The sequence below is a fragment of the Lithobates pipiens genome, unplaced genomic scaffold (assembly GCF_037356315.1).
Source record: "Lithobates pipiens isolate NorthernLeopardFrog02 unplaced genomic scaffold, aLitPip1_a1.2 Scaffold_25, whole genome shotgun sequence".
In the NCBI taxonomy this organism is placed as follows: domain Eukaryota; kingdom Metazoa; phylum Chordata; class Amphibia; order Anura; family Ranidae; genus Lithobates; species Lithobates pipiens.
This window is the reverse complement of record NW_027507787.1, coordinates 204,635,396-204,659,518: the sequence shown is the minus strand read 5'-3', so window position 1 is coordinate 204,659,518 and position 24,123 is coordinate 204,635,396. Positions and strand designations below refer to the sequence as shown.

General features: G+C 42.5%; 1 protein-coding gene across 2 annotated transcripts in view; it reads left to right on the top strand.

Annotated features, from left to right (window-relative positions):
* RGS10 (regulator of G protein signaling 10) overlaps positions 1-18,978 on the top strand; it is a 74,289-nt gene extending 55,311 nt beyond the window's left edge. For both annotated transcript variants that reach the window (XM_077455474.1, XM_077455473.1), the window contains exons 3-5: positions 7,161-7,247; positions 7,523-7,666; positions 17,903-18,978. In XM_077455474.1, the coding sequence (XP_077311600.1) occupies positions 7,161-7,247; positions 7,523-7,666; positions 17,903-18,052 (381 nt within the window). In that variant the 3' untranslated portion in view covers positions 18,053-18,978. The remainder of the gene's footprint in view (positions 1-7,160; positions 7,248-7,522; positions 7,667-17,902) is intronic.
* The last annotated feature ends 5,145 nt before the right edge of the window (positions 18,979-24,123 follow it).

Sequence of the window (24,123 nt, the reverse complement as noted above, 5' to 3'; positions counted from 1 at the left end):
TCTGCACTGAATGCAGATGCAATAAGCACTGGCAGTGCTCCAAAAAACAGATGAAGTACGGCCACCTTAAAGCATACCTTTAGTAATTTTTTCATCTTTCCATCTATTAAATCTTCTGCCCTTGTTGTTTTAACTTTGGATAGTAAAACATTTTTTTGCTGCCAGTAAATACCTTATACAGCCCACTTCCTGTTTCCTGTCTGGTAAAAAGCCTAGGCTTATAACATCATGCACAGCTCTCTCTCTCACTCTCTCTCGAGAGAGTTTGCCAGGAAGGGAGGAGGGATGAGTCATAAGAGGGCCAATGAGAGCTGCAGAGCTGGAGGTGTGTGTCTCTGTAAATCCAGGAAGTGAACAGGCAGCAGCTTCAGCTTCCCACAGTTAAAATGGTTACAGCCAGACTCAGTGGAGGGATATTTCTGCAGCATATTTGTCAAGTACAGAATCACAGTACAGTGCTTTGCAAAAGTATTCACCCCCTTGACATTTTTCGTGTTTTGTTGCCTCATTAACATGGATTCTTTGAGGATTTGCATCATTTCATTTACAGAACATGCCCACAGCTTTGAAGAAGTTTTTTTTTTTTTATTGTGAAGCAAACAAAAAATAGGACAAAATAACAGAAAAAGTCAATGTGCATAACTATTCACCCCCCCTAAAATCAATACTTTGTAGCGCCCCCTTTTGCGGCTATCACAGCTCCAAGTCCCTTTGGATAAGTCTCTATGAGCTTTCCACATCTTACCACTGGGATTTTGCCCATTCCTCCTTGAAAAACTGCTCCAGCTCCTTCAAGTTGGCTGGTTTGCGCTTGTGAACAGCAATCATTAAGTCTGACCACAGATTTTCTATTGGATTGAGGTCTGGGCTTTGACTAGGCTATTCCAAGACATTTACATGTTTCCTCTTAAACCACTCAAGTGTTGCTTTAGCAGTGTGTTTCGGGTCATTGTCCTGCTGGAAGGTGAACCTCCGTCCTAGCCTCAAATCACACACAGAGTGGTACAGGTTTTGCTCAAGAATATCCCTGTATTTAGCACCATCCATCTTTCCCTCAACTCTGACCAGTTTCCCAGTCCCAACTGCTGATGGTGTTCTTTGGGTTATGTGATATGTTGGGTTTGCGCCAGACACAGCTTTTTCTTTGAAGGCCAAAAAGTTACATTTTAGTCTCATCAGACCAGAGCACCTTCCTCCATACATTTTGGGAGTCTCCCACATGCCTTTTCGCAAACTCAAAACGTGCCATTTTTTTTTTTTTGCTTAAAGTAATGGCTTTCTTCTGGCCACTCTGCCATAAAGCCCAACTCTATGGAGCATACAGCTTATTGTCGTCCTATGTACAGATACTCCAGTCTCTGCTGTGGAGCTCTATAGCTCCTCCAGGGTTACCTTAGGTCTCTGTGCTGCCTCCCTGATTAATGCCCTCCTTGCCCGGCCTGTGTGTTTTGGTGTGCGGCCATCTCTTGGCAGGTTTGCTGTTGTGCCATGTTCTTTCCATTTGGTTATGATAGATTTGATGGTGCTCCTAGGGATCATCAAAGATTTGGATATTTTTTTATAAACTAACCCTGACTTGTACTTCTCAACAACATTGGCCCTTACTTGGTTGGAGAGTTCCTTGGTCTTCATGGCAGTGTTTGGTTAGTGGTGCCTCTTGCTTAGGTGTTGCAGCCTCTGTGGCCTTTCAAAAAGGTGTGTGTATATAATGACAGATCATGTGACACTTAGATTGCACACAGGTGGACATCATTTCACAAATTATGTGACTTCTGAAGGTAATTGGTTGCATCAGAGATTTTTATGGGCTTCATAACAAAGGGGGTGAATACATACACACATGCCAATTTTTCAGTTTTTTTATTTCTGAAAAATAGTTTTATGTATATATTTTTTGAATTTTACTTCACCAACTTAGACTATTGTGTTTTGATCTATCACATATAATTCAGATTAAAAAAAAAACAGTGAACTAAAGGCTGTAATGTAACAAAATAGGTAAAAAGCCAAGGGGGGTGAATAATTTTGCAAGGCACTGTATATATAAAATAATATGCAAAGTGGTTGGAGGGAAGCTTCATAATGGCAAAGATGTTTTTTTCACAAATGATGTGAGCAGACTGCAGTTCCTCTTTAAGGAAGCGTCCTGCCTGCCCTGATGGTGTGTACTACTTGGTTTCATCTTAACGTAGCTATTCTGCCTTTCATCTATTTTTGTACTGCTAACAATATTCATTGGATTCTGGACTGGATTAATGTTGTGCAAGATTGCATTTAACGGCAAGAATCCCATTTCTTATGCCATGTACACACAATCGGAATTTCAGCCAGCAAAAGACCGATGAGAGCTTTTCATCGGAAAATGCGACCATGTGTATGCTCCATCAGAATTTACCTGGCCAAATTCCTGCAGAAAAAATTTGAGAGCATGTTCTCAATTTTTCAGACGGAAAAACTTTCTATCGGAAATTCCGATTGTGTGTATGCAATTCCAACGCGCAAAAACTCACACATGCTCCGATTCAACTACGAAATGGAAGCTATTGGCTACTGGGTATTGAACTTCCTTTTTCTAGTCCCGGTGTATGTGTTGTTGACGGTCGGAATTTGGTGTGACCGTGTGTATGCAAGACAGCTTGAGCAAAATCCCGTTGGAATTCCGTCGGGAAAACCATCAGAGCTTTTTTTTTTTCAAATATATAATTTTATTCATCTCCAAACAGGGGAAGACGGTCCCCGGGATACAATACACAACAACACGGTACAGAGCAAGATCCAGTTCAACAGTAATCTGTAAAAGTAAAAATTTTTGAATCTGCCGTACATCAATCATACCATTTCGAGGCATAGATAGGATGTCGTACCCGGATCCGGGATCACTCAAACCCCAGTTCACCACGGCACCCTCCATCTCAGTAGAGGGGTGGGGAGCTGTCATTCCCAATTTTCACCTTTTTCAAAAGGGAATGGGGAGGGGGGGGGGTGAGGAGGGGGAAGCAGAAAAGAAGGTGGGGATAAAAAACAGGAAAAGAGGTGAGACACAATGGCAGCCGTTGCCCAGGGGGCCAGACATGCCAACCTAGGGCACTAAGGAGATAGCAGGCAACGTCCCTCCAGCAAGAAGATGAAGGTATTGCAACCGTCCCAGGTACGTTTAAAGATTTCTTGTTTATCCTGTGCCATGAGAATCAGGTCCTCCATTTTTTTTAATTTCTTCTATTTTTCTGAACCAATGAACAATGGAGGGGGAGGGGGGAACTTTGGTTCCAATAGAGAGGAATGCAGGACTTCGCAGCATTTATCAAATGTCTTAGCCCTTGTACACACGGTAATTCTGACGGACATTCTGACAACCAAATCTGTTGGATTTTGTCCGACGGATTTTGTCCGACGGATTTTGTCCGAAACTGTTGCATACACACGGTCGGACAAAGTTGTCGGAAAATCTGATTGTACATAACATGATGACGTTATTTCGTTACGACGGGACTACGTTCAGGCTAGTAGCCAATAGCTTTGGTCTAGGAATTTGATCTGAGCATGCGTGGCACTTTGTCCGTCGGAGTAGGCTACACATGATCGGAGTATGTCCGATAGGAGAATGTTTTCGGAAAATTTTATAGACAAGTTGGAAAACTTGGTCTGTCAGATATTCCGACGGAAACAGTCCGATGGAGACCACACACAGTCGGATTATCCGACAATACGGTCCGATTGGACACATTCCGTCAGAATCTCCGTGTACAAGGGCTTAGAATAGATTTTTTGTACTTCTTAATGGGAATCCGTAAGAGGTGCAGAAGAAAGAATGCAGCCTCTTCCGGAATGGGGAACTCCCTAAATTGTTGTGTTATGCGTCGGACCTCTTTCCAGAAGTCCGTCAGACTGGGGCAGGACCAAAAAATGTGGAGCAACGCCATCAGAGCTTTTTATGACCAAAATTCAGATTGTGTGTACCCAGCATTAGAGTTATCTGTTGTAATGGACATGGATCAATCACATAGTGGATCAATCTCTCTGAGCACCCTTTTCTTCCCTAAGTAATCTGATGTGACTTTCATGATGGTATCGTAAAAAACAGGAAGGCGTCACCTGGTAAGTTCGCATCACTCTGCGGGGACTTTCCATGGTTGAGGACCTACCGTATGTCAGGCAGCCTCCGTCTGTCTTGTGGAAAATCCTGAGAGGATAAAGGGCTGATCAATATACTGGCATAATACCAGTCCATTTCAAGAACTGTGTACAGTACTAAGCCAACTGTGTTCAGCATATACTATGTTCAGCAGGGGCATTGATAAAATTTGAAAAGACCTGAGGCCCCCTTGGGCACACTGAAAAGAATAAATAAGCCATGGGCATTTTGGTAAATAATATACATATCTTATAGGGACATTGTTAATTAGAATCTTAAACTACTTCCAGTCTAGACTGCACTTCTTGTTCTCATAAAAAACTTCTTAATTAACTGCCACAAGCAAGAGTGTCACATACACACTTAAACACCAGTACAAAGGACCATTAAAAAATGCCTATTCCATTACATGTGTTTTTCTGCACGCAATGGATAGACAGGGGACTAGTACTTTGTCTCAGAAAATATATATATTTTTAAATTATTTATGTATGCTGTGCGAATGGGGACACATAACAAACATATAGTGGGGGTTTCTCATTTAGAAATTTTGAAACACACTTTAAAGAAGGTCTAGTTATCAATTACTGCAAAAGTAGTATCCAGATGCAACCACACCCCACTGAGGTTTAAAATGTACAATATAACTTTAGAGTGAACTGGTATAGAATGTACAGCACACCTTAAAGAGAGCAGTGCTCAGGAGTGTGTAATGTACAGTTCACTTACAATAGTGGTCTACAATATTAAGAATGTCTATATATAGTGGCCAGTAGGTAAAAGAATGTCTCTTACATTGGTGACCAGTGAGAGAAAGAATCTGGATCTATAATTCATAACTTTAAACAGTTATGAGGTTTTGAAGATATAACCAATATCCTGCAGCTGCTGTCGGTTTACCCAGACCAGAGAGAGCTGCCATTGCATGCAACACTAACCACTGGAGCAGTACAAAGGTTTTTTACATGTAAGTGAACATTAAATAAAGTGGTGCTTTTTTATCTCACACTCACCTGGTGCCCTGCTCTGTTCCTACCTGTGATAACTAGTCACCTTCTAGGCACCTTCTATCCAATTCAATAATCTGAGAGAGGGGAACTATTTCTGATCACTAAGGTGTAACAATAGAGATTTAAAATGAAATCTTGTTTAAATCTGAGGGGTTCCATCAATGTGGGGCATACAGTATGCATGTTTCATCCAACCTCGGAATTAGGAGATGTAATTTTCCTGTGAGTTTCATTTCTATTGTTTTAATACTGTTTGCTTGTGTATATCTCACTTTTTTAACTTCTTATACTAATTTGTGGACAATGTCATATTTTTCCATAGGCAGGGATAGATCCTAATGGCTAGACAGGAATCTGTGTGTATGACTGTGTTTGGAAAGTGGAAAAGGTGGCTGCATTAGGATTATAGCTCACAGGAGTGTACAGAGAATTTCAGAGGTGTAGGGGTATCACCAGGGCAGGACTTACCATTGGGCTTGACTGGGCTCAAGCCCATGGGCCTCACCCAATAGGGGCCCCCGCTGAGATACATAGCGAAGTGTACTTGGCTCCACTCCGCTCACAGTCATGGCCAGTCCCGCCCTGTGATGGATATAACACATGGACTGGGCGTGACCGTGAGCCAAGCTGAGTACACTCGGCTATTCTCGGCTCCGCTCGGGACTGCAAGAGGACCCGAGAGCTGCCGAGAGGACCCGGCGCCATTTTTAAACTTCAAGACTGCAATGACAAGGCTGCAAATGACAAGGCTACACTGACAAGCCTGCAAATGACACTGACAAGGCTGCAGATGGATGGGCAAGGCTGCAGATGAGCACCGATAAGGCTGCATTGATGGGCATTTAAATTAAACTTCCCTCCTAAAAGTTTTTGTCCTTAAAATTCCCTCCTAAACTTGGGGTGCGTGTTATATGCCAGCATGTGTTATACGCCGATAAATACAATAATGTATAGAAGGTAGGGCCCGAAAGTGACTAAAGCCCAGGGGCCCCCACCACCCTAAGTCCTGCTCTGGGTATCACCTAGCTGCTACACAACTATTGGAGTGCACTATATTGTATGTGAGATTTGCATCTGTCTGTGTGTCCAGCCAACTAGATTTTGGGTGAGTTTCCCACTAGTGGTCACTGACAAGTGGATGTTTGCACTAACTCTATAAGAGGTATTGCATGGTTTAGCTAACCTGTAACTGTTAGTAAGAGAAGTGTCTGTGGTCTATGAAGCCAGTGTGCTAGTCTACTTGAGTTCTGAGTATGCTGACCAAATGTATCAGGAGATGGTTCCTGACAGGTATGTCATTTATGGGTGGTGGAAGCATATATCTCAGTGTGTGTGTGTGCGTGCTGTGTTGCGTTACTAGCATGCTGGTCGAATTCAAAGGACACACAATGGAAAGAGATACTCGGCACATTGTCTGGACACCCTCATCTCCATACTCATTGGAAGGTACCCGTGATTCATGAAAGTCAGTGGAAGGAAGAAGGTCTACTTACATTGGTTGTTGGTGGGAAGAAGAATGTCCACGTACGGGGCTCAGTTAGAGAAAGAAGGTTCCCTTGCATTGCTGGTCAGTGATATGAAGCATGTCCCATTACAATAGTGCTCAGTTACACTGGGTTTAGTAACACCTCCTTGAGCCTTAGAGAAGGAACATAGAACTTCCCTTTCTGTGTTAACTGCATCTAATGACATTTCTATTTAATGGTCTGTGCATATAGACTTGAGGAAAATGACAGATGCTCAGCTAGTTGGGTAAACATGGTGGTTGAAATCTATGAGAAACACTTTCCTCCAGACTTAGAGGCATCAGCTTGGGGAGACCAGGGCATTCCATGTATTCTGCAGTTTCTGGCACAAATGTTGTTCCAAAGCAAAAAAATAATGTGCCAGGCAAATACAATTGGAGCAGCTCTCTCCAGTTTTGGGCCAGGTGGTTGCGTTGTTCTTCCTGGCCATCAGTCTTCCATAGATGAGACTCAGTGTGATGCTGATCTGAGTATCTTTTTGATTTGGTTTAGGATTTCCTTAAGAGGGAGTACAGTGAGGAGAACCTGCTCTTCTGGTTGGCGTGTGAAGATTTCAAGAGAACAGAAGGACGGGATCAGGTATGGTACACAAACTTTAGCCCTCCACCCTAATGATGGTGTCTGCTGGGGTGGGAATGATAAGCTTTCCTAGACAGCCGGTCAGCAGTAGGCACTAAGGCAGTTGTAGTAGCTGAAAATTACTCCACAGCTACTTTTATCCTGACCCAGATTATACCTCAGTGATTGATGATATCCCACTTGTATTGACCAGCATTCATGTGTCATGAATTCCCTCATTTGTCTTGTACACAAAATGATCTCCACTTCAATTTCTCTGAATGTTCTGTCTCCAGATGCAGAAAAAGGCCCAACACATCTTCAACACCTTTCTGTCCAGCAAAGCCTCATCACAAGTCAATGTGGAGGGCCAGTCCCGTATCGGGGAGCAGATCCTGAGAGAGCCTCACCCTCTGATGTTCGAGAAACTTCAGGAGCAGGTAAACCTCTTCACATACTGGCACAGTGCAAAGCCCCACACTCTTGTTGCACTGGCACCCCAATAGTACTACACCCCTTACCCTTTTTACTGATACCCCACAGTACCAGAACCCCCTTATTACACACCCTTTTACTGACACCTCACAATACCAGAACCCCACTACTAATAACATCAAGAATGCCCCCCCTTATGATACCAGCAACTGACATTTTAAGAACCCACTCAGTCTAATTACACTAAGACCCCTCCTTTTATTACAAAAAACACCTCATAGTACCAGGGCCCCCCTACTAATTACATTAGGACCCCTGCCCCTTATTAAACCTATGTGTATGTGGAGCTTTTTGTTCTTTAAACATTCATGTGCAAATATGGGATTCAGATGATTTTAATTATAATTATATTGCCTTAAAAAAAAGTATTTACCCCCTTAGAAGGTGGTAACGTCATAGAAAAGTAAGTTACATTTTTTCTTTTTTTACATTGATCAGCAGAAAAAGACAAATGTGAAAACACATGTGCAAAGTAATTTAAATGAATTACAATGAAAACAAAACAAAAAATAACTACCCCTAAATTATTCCTGGTGCAGCCAATTCTATTCTAGATTCCCATGATTAGTTATATGGAGTTCACCTGTGTGTAGTCAGGGAGTTTAGTATAAATACACATTTAGCTAAAGGTCCCAATTTCTGGAGCGTCAGTATCATGGCATAACCTGCATCATAAAGATAAAAGAACGTTCCAAGCAACTCTGTGAAAATGTGACTCAAAAGCTAAAGTTGGAGGATGAGTACAAGAAAATTGTCAAGCTAATTAATATCCTTTGGAGTATACAGTATTTACATCAATAATTAAGAAATGTAAAGAGTTTGGCACAGCTGTAAAGCCGTGAAATGCCAAATTCCAAGTATTGGCCGTGATTGTCAAGGATTACAGACAGGGAGTCCCAAGGGGTGTGTGACAAGGTGTGCATGTCATTCAATGAGCTTTCTCCCTACCTATGATAACTTCAACATGCTGGTACTAATCTGCATGCAATCAGACCTCACACAGATTAAGGGCAGCCGTAGATGGTTCGATTGGAACTGGCCGAAATTCAAACCATGTATGGCATGGGTGCTCAACCTGTGGCCCTCCAGCTGTTGTGGAACTACAAGTCCCATGAGGCATTGCAAGGCTGACAGGAACATGACCCCCAAAGGCAGAGGCATATTGGGTCTTGCAGTTTTGCAACAGCTGAAGGGCCACAGGTTGAGCACCCATGATGTATGGGCAGGCTGAATGTATTGATCGATCAACTTGGGTACAACCAACCTGCCCGGATTTTACATGCGATTATCGCTAGCGGCTGGTATAGCCACTAGCCATAATCACTATCTGCCCCTGACAACACTGTCTGTGTTGATGGGAGAACCGACCCGTGGTTGCAGGAAAGAAATTTGCTCCGTCTATGACCTGCTTAACAGTAATTTACAACCCAGCATACAGGCACTGGTGATGCAATACAGCTGCCCACACAACAGTCTCTTCAGATTTCTGTGTTCTTTAGAGCAATCAAAAATTAGCTTATTAAACAGAACAGAAGTTAAAAAAAAATTAGATGTATAGTCACAAACCATATTGAAATAAAAAGGAATAAACTTACAAAAACTGATCTTCTGCTTCCAAAGTTGGATAGTAAATGTGGGCCATACCCCCCAAATCAATGTCCCCCCCTTAGGTATGGTTTTCAGATCTTCATTTTTATGCCTTTGAGATCAAAATTGAGTTGCCACCAACTCAGACTATCCAGTTGGATGGAAGGGGATGGCCGCTGGCTATTATCTAGCTAGCACAGGTAGGATTTTGTTAATAACAGTCTTCAAAATCTTATAACTGTGTCCAGTTATGAGATAAGGATCCGCAAGTAAAAGCAATGGTCTCGTCTGTTGTTCTGCTATGAGTATAGTTCAAACACTGATTTTCTATGCTTACCAGAATGTGTAATGTGTCTAGAATTTATAGGGTGAAAGTGGGTTAATTTTAACGCAGCTACATGACTGACTGTCTAAATTACCCCTAACTATGACGTTATACATATTATAAACATTTGGCCTCTCTTTGACAGTGTACTGTTAAAATGTTTATACATATTCCTAATCATCTCTGGATATTGTTCCTGTATATTTGAATTAAAGTATTACTAAACCCACAACAGGGAAATCATTCTGTATATGCAGTAAAGGGTGCTTGTTATACTCACTGTGAAACCTAAGGGGTTAATCCTCCACATTGTGTAAAAGACTGTTTGATCCTTTCTTCCCTGATTCCCCCCTTCTTCCACTGTCCCTAATCCATCTCCTGATAACACGGAGCCTTTGGAGTCACTCTGCACATGCTCTGTTTGGTGTGTATTGCTTGAGAGTGTTTTTTCTTGGGAGAGTGCATGTGATCAGCACAGTTCAGACAGAGGGTCAGGGGTCCTGCAGCCTTATAGGACAATCAGAGTAGAATGAAAACTCCTCCTACAAGCTTTAACCACTGATAAGCCCCGTACACACTATCAGATTGTCTGCTGAGTTTTTCCTTCAGATTTACCAAAACCATATAATATGAGGTCAAACCTTAGGAGTTTCAATGTGTATGCAATCAGGCAGGCCCTTCTACTACATGGTTTTGGTAAATCTGAAGGAAAAACTCAGCAGACAATCTGATAGTGTGTACGGGGCTATAGAAGTCCCAAGACTGCTATATATATACTGCAGATGAGAAATGGAATTTAGCAGTTTATATTTACTAACATAATTGCATTTCCATGTTCCGTGTACTGTGGGAGACCAGATATAGTGAATGCAAGCTCCTGGGTTTCGTAACTAAAATTCTATCTGGTGGGATCATGAAAAAATGTGTATGAGAATAATCACAAATATGATGCTTTTGGTTGTATCATTACAGTGATCATGCAAGAAGGAGGCCAGTGAAAGAGGCCGCCATAAGTGAGACTAGTGAGAGAGGCCACAAAGCGAGAGAGTGGTGAGGGCAGCCACCACGAGGGAGAATAGTGAGGGAGGCAACCATGGAGAAGACTGGTGAAAGAGGCCACCATGGGGGAGAATAATGAGGTTGACCACCAAGAGGGAAACTAGCGAGTGAGGCCACCAAGGAAGATACTAGTGAAGAAGGCTACTAGATGGGTGGCGGGCTCCGAGATATAGTGTGTGAATGGCAGAATGAGTCACTGGCTACACATGGAGTTGTCTGCTTTGCAAAGGTCTGACTAAGGTAAATTACATACTCCTTTGGGGCATAGATACCAAACATGTACCATCATAGACTTCTGTGGGGATCTCTCCTGGATTTCGGGAGACAAGCAAGGAGCAGGAAGAATGGCCCAGTCTGACGCAATTAAACATTGTTGCAAAATGCAGCTGGTCTAAGTGCCAGAGCTATGTAAGTATGGGGCTAAGGAGGGGCAGTGTGGGCAGGATAAGCTCAGATGAGGGGAAAAATAGGCAAGGTAACGTTTAAACAAATTTCCCGTACTCTGAACATTTTTTTAAAGAGAATTTTCAATGAAAAACATATGACCTTGGCTGTTCCCTACTCTTTAAACTTCTGGTTTTCTCCCCTGGCCTTGATTCTTCACCATGATTACTGCTACTGATTTAATGGTTTATTATATGACTTTTATGTGGTCTAGTAAAGTATTCATTGTATCTTCTCCTTGCTATGGCTTCAATGCCTGACCCATAGACACTTATATGTAAAAAATGTTACTGCATTTAATTAAAAAAATATTGAAACAGAAAAACAGAAGGTCTGCTTTTTTTTTTTTTTACCAGCCCTTCCCTTCCAACAAAAATGACTTTAAAAATCCATTGATCAAGAAAATCTTTCCTCACAAAAAAAGAAAAAAACACCTTGATTTTTGTTTCGAAAGCTTCTGGGAGTTGCAGATGACATCATTGTGCCTCCCTGGCAGAGCTGGAAGTTCTGAGAATGTTTCCCAGCCCATTGCAGGATACCCAGCTCTGCTGGGAGGCATGGTGATGTCACCTGAATCTCCAAGAACGTTAGGAAGGGCACTGGCAAAAAAAACAGAACATTACTTTTCACTTTAAGGGGACAGGTCTTCATTACCCCCAAAAAATAAAAGTTGCCAAAATAATAGCGCAGAAGCACATTCTCATGGGATTTTAAGCATCCAGCTTTACTGGAAGGCAGTGGTTAAAGAGGAACTGTGGCCGGCCTCCCCATTTTTTCTTCCCACTTACCCGATGGTGGTATCTGCACATTTCAGATCCTCACCCATCCAGTGGATTCAAGGTTGACCTGCTGCCATGTTCTCGCTGATGTCATCAAGAGGCCTGCCGGCTCTACCGGGTTCAGGGACAATACCCACCCCCTCCTCCTGTTCTTCAATGAAAGTCTATGCCTCCTGGGGTATGTGACGTACATACACGAGGCATTGTGCGCGTCATTCGTTTAAGGCGAGTGACGTGCATGGGGAGGCAGGGCAGATGTGCAATAAGACAAAAGACGTAAACAAAAGGAAAAACAAAAAACAAAAGCCCTATTCCTGCAGAGGAAGGGTGAAGGGGTAGAGAGGGAGGATCTTCCTTGGGAGGTCAAAGTACCGCTTTAAGCAAAGTAACAACATGAAGGGAATGGAAGCCAGAGGTAGGTATTTTTGAAAATGTTTTGAAAAATGCTTTACTTATAAACATTTATCTGGTTTTGTCAGTAAGGGGTCGCTTGTGTCTTCAGATATGCATCTGTCTGTGTCAGTACAGCAATGATTGTGTCTTTGCAGATATGTTTATGGGTGTATACGTGGAATCTTCTGTGTCTGCAGCTATGTTTTTTGCTTTTTTTAGTATGGTACTATTGTGTCTTTGTGATCATTGATTGAGTACCGATTGTGCTTGTGTTGGCAAGTTTCTGGCTGTGGTGGTATATTACAGATTGTGTCTCTGTGGCCATGTTTCTGACTGTGGCGGTATATTACTGATTGTGTCTCTGTGGACATGTTTCTGACTGTGGCGCTATAATGCTTATTGTGACTCTGTGGGCATGTTTCTGGCTGTGGCAGTACAGTACATATAGTGTCTTTGGAGACATGTTTCTGGCAGTGACAGCAGTGATGGCCCATCCATGCACAAGTGCCGTCCGGCCCCCTGATCTACATAACAGGGTGGCGGGCTATGTATTGAAATGGGGGGACTGTTTTTTTGAAGCACCTGATTAGAGCCAGGGGCTCTAATAGGCTTCAAAAAAGGGTGGGCTTGGGGCGCAGAGCACTGCGCCTGAAGCCCACCCAGTTGTGTGGCACTAGCAAATGAAAATTCGCTACTTTCACACTAAATCTCCTCCCCGCCAATCAGGAAGTGGGTCCGAAGTCCGTTTCCCGATTTACCAAAACGTCAGACGATCCTATTGGACGTCTAGTGCCAGGAGAGCAGAGAGGAGACGTACGGCGGAAGCTGCTCCAGGAGAGGACACCAGAGCTGCTTTTCCCAAGCCTGCCACACTGCACTCTGAACACTCCCAGACCTCGCCACATGTCTCAGCGGCATTGAGACATCTGCCCGCCTCACAATGGAGGACACTGGAACCCGCCACGGTGATGGGATTAGGACCGACTGGCAGGCAGTGGGTGGGGAGGTTTGCTGGGTGTTAGTGACACGCTGCCAGCCGTTCAAGGGGGTGGGGTGATTGTGCTAGTGCCGCTCTGCCACCCCCCCAAAAAAAAACACCACCCGCCACTGAGTGGCAGTATGGTACTAATTGTGTTTCTGTGAGTATATCGCTGGCTGTGTTAATAAAATGGATCTATGCTCACCTTGGCTCCAGCGATGCGATATCCTGGAGATCCCCGCTTGCCCCAACTTCTTTGAGCAGCCGTCTTCCGAGTATGGAACGCTGGCCGCTTTCATTGGCTGGATGAGGATTACGTCACTTCCACACATTGGTGGGAGGTCTGTCAGCTTTGACATTGCCGAATTTCTACAGTAAGCTGCATGTGTGCAGATAACTGTACAGGGTTAGACAGGCAGGTAGGTTATTTTAATGCAGAAGAGACAAAGCAAATCTCTTCTGTATTAAAAACCCTGTTTGCCTATTTTTATTTATTACCAAAAGTTCCACTTTAAGGTACAAATTGTGTCTCTGAAGGCATATTTCTGGAGGTATCAGTATGGAACCAATTCTACCTCTGTGTGCATGTTTCTTCCAGTGTCAATACAGTACTGATTGTGTCTCTGCGGACACGCTTATGGCTGTGTTAGCACGGTACTGCTTGTGTTTATATTGATGTTAGTATGGCACCTTTTGTCTACAGACATTTTTCTGGCTTTGTCTCTATGAAACTGTTTGTATCTCTGTGGACATGTTTCTAGCTGTGTCAGTATGGCACTAGTTGTGTTTCTACAGACATGTTACATGTTTCTGGCCGTGTCAACCCACTAAATACAGGAACTACATATCTCCCATCTTTTTGAGATGGGAACGAGTGAGACACTTATTTGCAACCCCCTGCCAATTTTAGCACTCCTCTATGTAAAAATAAGTTTGCTTGAAAATTACTCAGAGCCCCCAAACATTATATATTTTTTTTAGCAGAGACCCTAGGAAATAAAATGGTGGTCATTGCAACTTTTTATGTCACTTTTTTGCAAATGCAATTTTTAAAACGCGTTAAAAACTAAAGTTAGCCCAATGTTTTTGTAGAACATGAAAGATGATGTTATGCCAAGTAAATAGATACCTAACATGTCACGCTTTAAAATTGAACACACTCGTGGAATGGTGCCAAACTTCGGTACTTAAAAATCTCCATAGGCAAAATTTTATTTTTTTACAGGTAAACTGTTTAGGGTTACAGAGGAGGTCTTTCGGATAGAATTGTTGCTCTCGCTTTAACGTTTGCGGTGATACCTCACATGTGTGGATTGAATGCCGTTTATATATGTGGGCGTGACATACATATGCTTTCGCTTCTGCGCGTGAGCATGCGGGGACGTGGGCACTTAAAAAAAAAAAAAAAAAAAACTTTTTTATTGTTTATTTTATATTCCTTTTTTTACACTTTCCCTTTAAAAAATGTTTTTATCCATTTTATTCCTATTACAAGGAATGTAAACATCCCTTGTAATAGGAATAGGGCATAACAGGTCATCTTTATGGAGAGACCTGGGGTCAATAAGACCCCAAATCCCTTCTCCAGGCTGGAAAGCCTGAGATCAAAGCCCCCCCCCCAAAAAAGCGATCTTGGCTTTCCGGTTGAGTCCATGGCAGTATTTACAACTGCCAGGGCGGACGTGACATCGCACATGGGTCTCCGAGAGTCATAGAGACTGCTGGGGGACCATCTGGTCACCGGTATTCTCTATGGTGAACTTTCGACATCGGTGGATTCCTTCTCCGGCTCAGTGATCACACGAGCGAGCCGGTAGAAGCACCGGAGGGCGTGGGGGGGGGGTAGACATCCTCCGCTGCCTGTAAGAACAATCAAGTGGCTGAACTGCTGCTATGATTGTTCTGGTCTACGTGCAGGGAATTGCCGGCTAAAAAGATTAATACCAGTATGATGCCTGTAAGCGCAGGTGTAACCGGTGTAACCGCTGAAACGGGAGGATGTCCATGTATGCCCTCCCGGCGGGAAGTTGTTGAAGGAGAATTTTTTTTTTTAAATTGTTAAACCTACAAACACTTTTTTTCCCCACTACTATTCCTTTTATACTGGCTTTTCAAATTTACAAATGCAACAATTAAAAAATTGAATGAAACGTTAAAGCGGGGTTCCACCCTAAAGTGGAACTTCCGCTCATCGGAACCTGTATGGCACACCTACAATTTATCTGAAGCTTTGGTTTGAGGAGACCAAAATGCAGAACATCATTATACATACACCATTCCCACCAAGAAGCATGGTGGTGGCAGAAACATGCTGTGGAGATATTTCTTTGCAGCAGGCCCTGGTAGACTGGAGATCAAAAAATAAGTAAAGCAACAAACTATGGAGTTCTGGAAGAATACATGATGCAGTCTGCATGCAATCTGAATTTTTATTACAGCAAATCAATGGCCCCAAGCACCAACCTAAAACTATACAAGAATGGCAAACACGTCAATGACCTGGAATAGCTGAGTCAGAGTCCAGATCTCAATCCAAAAGGAAATTTGTGGCTGGACTTAAAAAAAAAGATTGTTTATTCACCATTCCAAACTGACAAAGCTGGTACAGTTTTTCAATGAGGAATAGGAAAAAATTGCATGCCCAGATGTACAAAGCTGAGAACTGCTGCCAAAGGTACATCTACTAAGCAGTCAGTTAATTTGTATATATATATATATATATATATATATATATATATATATATATATATATATAATTAATTTAAATCACTTTGTAGAGATCTGTTTTCACTTTGGCATTAAAGAGTATATTTCTGTTAATCTCTGTCCAAATATTTCATCTGCTCTGGTTCAATTCTCTATGACAGTAAAAAAAAAATCCAAGGGGGTAAATCATTTTATAGGCACTATATCCCCAAAATTGAGGCTAAATTTGTAATTTCTTTATTAAATAAAATAATAGTTTTGCCAAACTTAAAATTAACATTTGTCCAGGTTATGGACATTTAAATATCTGTATATTGTTTATACAAGCAGCAAATTAGATTTAAAACACTCACTCACTCACCTCTGGTGCTGCAAACACTGTGGAGTAATTCACCCTCAAAGTATACAGCAGAAGCACCGAAGCTGTATTTTCAGCAGCTCAGCTCCCCATGATCCCCCCTTCCAGAATAGGCTTAGCAGTTCAGCTGCTTCCACTTCCCCCTGTCAGCAGTGACATAACATCCCAGTTCCCCCTCCAGCAGTGTTTTAACAGCTCAACCCCCCCCCCCCCCCAAGTTTCTTGGTCACTGTTGGGAGAGGGAGCAAAGGTGCAGTTAGCCCCTTTCATTATGCATGTTTTGACAATAAATTGCATCAGACCTTTTTTTTCAGTTCTGGTAGTATAATAGCATATCGTTCCTTTTATTGCAGCAGAACAGAAATAATGTGGAAAAACTGCTGCTTTAGAGGTAAATAACAAAGGTGATTGTAATGTCAATGTGAAGCCTTTGTGACGCCAACATCATAGGAGGTACAAGCTGCAGAGTGAAAGTAATGATGAGCTTCGTCTGATCACATTGGCTGTCAGAAAACGGTTACATTTCTTCCCATGTTGCTTACTTTGTTTAAATCATTGGCCCTGCGTATTGCAAAAACGTCAACCTTTCCACATGTATGTGACACGTTTTTCACATCTGTGTGACATGTGTCACCTTTCAGAGAAGCCTTTGTGACTTCTGTGTCACAATAAATTGAAGTCTAGTTCCTGCATCCTTCTGTAGGAAATTATTCTCTAGAAATGCCAGTGATATGAATATGAATATTCAGGACTGTATAGATTTACATATTTCCAATATACAATACTGTATAGATTTACAGATTTCTTATATACAACACTGCATAGATTTGGTTCATGTCCTGGTGGCATATCATTCATAATACAGGACTGTACAGATCTGGTGTGTGTACTGCTCATTCTGTATAGTCCTGTATTATAAATTATAATACAAGTTACATAGTGTAACCTGTACAGTACAAAATAGGCCTTATTAACATGTAAAATCAATATACCTCCAAAATAAATCAAAACTGTAAAATAACACCCCTAAAAACATAAGCCCGACATTTTGTTTTTTTAAAAGGGAAGCCTTGCAGTAAAATGTTTGCTTTGGGTGGGACAGCTGGTAAAGGTGAACACTGACCTCAAATTAACCATAAAATAAGGACACAAAAGCCCCCCTTCTAAAAACCTGATAGGGGTTCTAATCCCTCTACAGTTTATCCAAAACGTTGCCTTTAGTTCAATTTTAATTTACAGTTCTTAGCTGACCCTAATCTCTCCATATCCTTTCCCTACAGAAAACTTTCCATACCTTGACACTATGGCTGCTTATCCCAAAGCCCTCTTTATAAATCAGGTAGCCATGATTCAGTGCTTGGAAAATCCAGAATTCACAATTTTCGAAACCGCAGGACATGACATCGGCAACTCTGAACCTCATCGCTTAATGATAAAGGCCTGAATTTACTAACAGGATTTGCCTCCTAATAGTGTACAATGGCATATGGCGAATCAAACCCAGGCAGATTCATTCATCCCTACTCATCATTCTTTTAAATATATTTGCAGATCTTTAACCTCATGAAATATGACAGCTACAGTCGTTTCCTGAAATCTGAGAAATTTCACACGCTGCAGTCTTCGGAGGAGAGTGAAATTTCCAGCTCCAGGCAAGGAGAGTCGGCGCCGAAACGAGCATCTAGAATCTACAACACATGACTTACTGAACTGACAGACAAGATAGATTCGCAGAGGACTCGCCACTTCATGTAGAACAGCAGGAGGGACACGTACTCTGCGCAGGGGTAAAGGGGTAAAGCCTGTCGATCAATAGTGTTTGTCTATATTCAAGTGACAACGTCTCTCCCATGTTTTCTATTGCCAGAAAATATTGTCCTGTACAGAAAGACGCAAACTCGTGTGGATCTGTTAAATGTCCCCCACGATGTCTCTATTTGCGATAAATTCTCGTCCACTACCTGACCAGTCACAGCTACTTCTGAAATGTCTTTGCTTTCCAAACAACTTCGGATGGTCTTCTAAAATGTGTTAATCGTTTTGCTAGAACTGAGTGAATCCTTAAAATCCTACATATCCTCTCTTGCAATCCACATTGCCAGCGCCAATTCATTTTTTTTTATCATTAAAGAAAAAAAGTCCAGCCCAATCCCGTTAAAGGATGCACCTGACCCCACCTACATAATAACTTAATCAGAGACCTATAGCTGCAGAGTAAAGAAGTGGAACATGGGTTTCTGGGAAATTCCCACTCTGCAATCCCAATGTTCTCAACAAAATGCCTTACCCCCTTCCAGGTGAAAAAATTGTGAATCTAATGGAGATTCACTGTGGAGTGTGGCATTCTGGGAGGTTCCCACACTGGTAATTCATAGGAAATAGTGTATAAAGATAGAAGCCCCTGGTGTGCTAGGCTGAATCGCAACCCCAGTGGAGTGGACTGAATGCAACGGATTTCCTGATATTCTCAGATATCTGAGAATCAGCCCATCCTGGTTCAAGTATGGATCTGTAAGGATTGTTTCCATTTCCTCTCCAGAAAATGCTGTAAAAAAAAATAATTTGCTTGCTTTATGTGAGATTTTTGTTGAAATTGTGTATATGTCTAAATAAATTTTCATAATAAATTTGCTCAGTATTTAGTTGCTCCTAATAATCTCTTAGATAAAGACAGATCTGTACAGCTTCAACTGCTAGGACCAAGTTCTTTCCTTGAAGAACTTCTCGGAAGAAGATCTGCACCTTGAAAACAGAATAGCAGTAGCTTCTTTTGTTTAAAGTACTCTACTATATTGGAGCTTTGTATATCTGACCTATTTTCTGGCATATCATGGCATACATAAACATCACCTTCACTGGGAAGCAGAGGAGAAAATCATGGAGGAGGTCACTGAGCCTGATCTACAGAGAAGGAAGCCAAGAACACATAGAGGATGGATACTGATGCACAATTATATATGCCATGTTTCCTTTTGGCTGCTCATGAAACTTGCTATTTGTTTTAGAAAATCCCACATCTTTGGGTGGTAATTTTTGTGGTAATTAAATGTTGGATGTAACATTGATGGCAAGCACACTTTCTACACTGCGGAAAACACTTAAAATCAGACCTTTAAAAAGCAAGGTTGCCTGCCGCCATTTTGCACACATCTACACTTCATCAAGCACTAGATTGGTGTTGTGTCATATGGGATTTTTATAGGTTAGGTCTGTTTATTCTTTGTAAATGTGCCTGAAATTTTAGAGACTCTGTAAATCTATCTTCATTTCTTGAACCCATGACGTTAGGGACAGTCAGTCAGGTCTTATGAAGCTTCTATGTCCTCTTTCTTCTCCAGAAACTACTTTGTATCATCTTGTCATATTATGAGCTTCTCATTATTGAAATCACTGTCATAACACTTTCCAACTTATATTGTGCTGGTAGTGCTGTACTCACCATAATGAATGACAAAATGTACAATTGGGTTCTGCTGGGTTTTTGTAGACAAATACCTGAGAACACTCCTTGAATAAGTTATTAGTGTGATGGGAGCCACTATAAGTCTTAGCTGGTGGTAATGAAATTGTGAGTTTTGTTGATTATTACCGGGCCTCTATGATCCTCATAGTTCAAACATAGTTCGGTACAAGTCAAAACTCTCTGCCGGTCTAATAGAAGCATAAAACACAGTACAAAATCTAATTAGATGATGTATGCATAAGAAAAATAAGAAGTCAAAGAGATCAGAAAATAAACAATGTAAGTTGCTTAGTCTTCAGTTGTAAATTTATGAAACCAGATAAAATATCTCCAATATTAAATGTATACATTGAAAAAGATGGCCCAACTCAGCGTCCAAGCAATGATCAGCTTTTTACTGTTCACGGTCCTGGATGTAGATACCGTATATACTCGAGTATAAGCCGAGATTTTCAGCCTCTTTTTTGAGGCTGAAAGTGCCCCCCTCGGCTTATACTCGAGTCATCGCTGTCTGCCCGCTCGATCAGCGTGTCGAGCAGACAGACAGCGGCCATTCTAGGATTCAAAGGCCGCGCCTCCGGCTCCGCCTTCGCCTGTGATAGGCGGAACACTGAATTTCCCAGCAGCCTGTGTTCCGCCTATCACGGACATCGTATCATCCTCGTACTACGGACGAGGATGATACGATGTCCGTGATAGGCGGAACACAGGCTGCTGGGAAATTCAGTGTTCCGCCTATCACAGGCGAAGGCGGAGGCGCGGCTTTTGAATTTTACAATGGCCGCCGAGGCGCCGACGAAGAGGGCACGGGACGGAGGCAAGGCAAGGCACGGCACGGGACGGGACGGGACGGGACGGAGGCAAGGCAAGGCAAGGCACGACACGGGACGGAGGCAAGGCACGGGACGGAGGCAAGGAGGCAAGGCACGGGACGGAGGCACGGGACGGAGGCTCGGGACAAAGGCTCGGGACACAGGTAGGCTGGACACACACACACACACACACACACACACACACACACACACACACACACACACACATGGATGGAGACACACACACACAGGGATGGATGGATGGATGGATGGAGACACACACACACAGGGATGGATGGATGGAGACACACACACACAGGGATGGATGGATGGATGGATGGAGACACACACACACAGGGATGGATGGATGGATGGACACACACACACACAGGGATGGATGGACGGACACACAGGGATGGACGGACACACAGGGATGGACGGACACACAGGGATGGACGGACACACACACAGGGATGGACAGGCATGTCTCACCCTCGGCTTATACACGAGTCAATAAGTTTGCCAGTTTTTTTGGGGGTAAATTGGGGGCCTCGGCTTATATTCGGGTCGGCCTATACTCGAGTATATACGGTAAGCACTTAAGCAGTATGACTTTTATATTATTCTGTGCTCTATCTAGTACACCTGGTTCCATAGACCAATTTATCGCCACCTTAATATTGCTTTTTACAAGGATGGCAGAGACTAGTGCAATCCAACTGCCAATTGATCAAAATATATTTTCATACAATTGTCCATTTGCATACATGGATGTTGTGTGTTGACAACAGGAATTAGAAGAACCTTCGGGAGCAGCTAAACTTCAGTAAAAAAACAACAGCTTCCCCTCAGGACTTTTTTCCATGGTATGTCTGGAGGGATTGGACTTTTAGGGAGGATGTGAATGACCCCCCTAGCATGAGCCTGGAACTTAAAAGGTGGATGCCACTTTATCATTGGCAGATGGAATGTGTTTTTCAGTGGGGTTGAAGCTTTAGTAGCTCCACTCAGGTAAGTTAAGTGTTAAGTGTGTTGGCTCTGATGTTAAAGCATCATCCCTTGGATTGCTCTGTGGCCTGCAGAGTAAGCGTATAGACTTTGCTCCATGATGTTTCATGATGATCACAAAGAAATTAATCACTATGGGGGAAGCCTGTTTTTTCAGTCTAATGATCTAGCCAATTCACAGGGTCTTTTTCAGTTTTATAGGCAGCCAATTTGATGCATCAGCTGAAGCTAAAAAAAAAATATACAGAAACTCTGCAGACAATGAGGGCTCTTCAAGGCGCACATACATACCGGGTGCTGTGGGTTTGTCACAGGAAGTGAGATGGCTGGGAAATTTCACAGTCTGTGTGGCTGTGACAGTGTGGTAGAGGACAGGAAGAGCAAAGATATCTCATGAACATAGAACAGGCTGACGTCACCTTCTACATGATGGTTTGAGTTTTGCAATAACCATTTTAAGTCATACTTTAGGCCCAGTCTGATTTTCCAGATGACAAGTGATATGTTTGATATGTATAAATATCTAATTGGTGATGGGACATGTCAGTTGACCCTTTTTTGTCACCCGTGACAGTACCTATGTTTCCCTGGTTACAACTTCCTCCAGTTAAAGTGAATCTGTCAGGATTACAGTATGAGCTACTTAAACCTCCTGTAAGGGCAACAGCCTGGATCGGTTGGGTTACTCTCCATCACCTAAGTTTTCTTCCCTTTTTTTTTCTCTTTTCTATCTTTTAATTACCTCAAGTAGTTCCTTTGATGGTTGTAATGCTATCTGGCTATACACTCAACGGGTGTGGGCCCAAGGCCCCAGGGTCTAGACTCTGGCTAAACTGGATGCTCTGAGGGACTTTTCTCTATCACATCTTGGGAGTGCTGTAATTATCCCAATTTCTTCTAATGACTCTATCCCTCTGTTAAGAGTTAATGTCAATTGCTGTCACATGCAATACTGTTTATACTCTTTGTAGACTTTTGGAACTATTCAATAATTACTGAAAGAGAATTACAGAATGAGAGCTGTCATGGTAGGCTTTATATACCTTATCCTTCCTATACCCTTTATATTATTATAAATCCAAGGCATTTCTACTCTTTTCCCTGGGGGATTTTACCACCATGTAAAGCCATGACCTGTTTTCTGTAAGTGCACAGAGAAGATACCAGATCTGAGTGATCAGTCTTGACCAGCTGTGTATAATCCATATGGCTATCAATCCGTCCCATCGTTGGTATACATTGGGGCTTAATATTCTACTTTCAAACCTGGAGGATTCTGTTACCAGGGTTGAATGTAGCAGGAACGTGTATGTAGCACAGGACATATCCAACCCTTCTTGCAATGATGATAGGTCCCACTAGTCCTTGGTTGACTCACCTTCTGCCTAACGTCTCTTTGTTGCCTGGTCTGTGGTCAGCTCTTGCTCTCTCCAGATGTTCTATGTTCAGCTGTCTCTTCTCTCTCAGCTGTCTGACCTCTCTCACCTCCATACCCTGCTGAGATCAGCGCCCACTCTACCTCATATACCCCAACCACAATTAAACTCTGTCTTCCCCAAGATTATATCTAATAAGATGCCTCCTTTGAGCAAACAGTGTGCAGCTAAAATATTGGCTGACTGGGCAGTAATGAACACCAGTCTGTTATGAATCATAGCCAGAGGCCAAAAATAACACATTTAGGCACAGGTACATTGGCTAGATGTTATAGACAATAACGGGTAATGGGCCCTCTGTGCTATATGCTGTATGAGAGAGAGACTGTGAGCCCTAAAAAGGGACCAGAGTGTAAGTACATGCCACCAGATCTTCACCAAAGCACCCTGCAATGGGTGATGGACTTTACTGGATAGTGTACCAGGTTTCTGTCCTCGGGCACATCTGTGTTTATGGAAGTTGACCAAAGGTCAAAATTGGAGAGTGGTACAAAGTCAACAGGCAGATTCAGAAAAAGGGACAGTTTAAAGGTCAGGGCAGGCAGGGGACAAGCATAATCAAATACAAGCCAAAGTCGGCAGCCAGAGGATTAAAATGCAAGGCCACGGGGGCTAGCACAGACTGGAGCTTTGGGCAAGGATATTACGAACATCCACAGTTGGCCTCTAACAGTTAGTTTGGATGATTTTCTAAATATTATTCAGTATACACCTCTTAACACCATCTAAATATTTTCCTCGAGACCGTGGAATACATACAGGTAGTATGAAGACGCAGCTGATGACTCATCAATGCTAAAGAAAAGGCGCCTCAGACCATCAGGTGGAGGTCGCTAGATAACAAATAAACAAATTACAATTGTTCTTGATTAATCTAATCAGATAGTATATTCCTTATATTGGATTTTTTTTTGTCCAGCTGTCTCTCCTGTTAATACTGCATGATAGTTCTGCCCTTTGTGATGCAGCCAACTAATGCTAAACATTCTGCAGCAAGATGTTCTGTGCATCTATGTATACGCTCGTGTAGTCTGCCAGACAGAAATGTGCCAC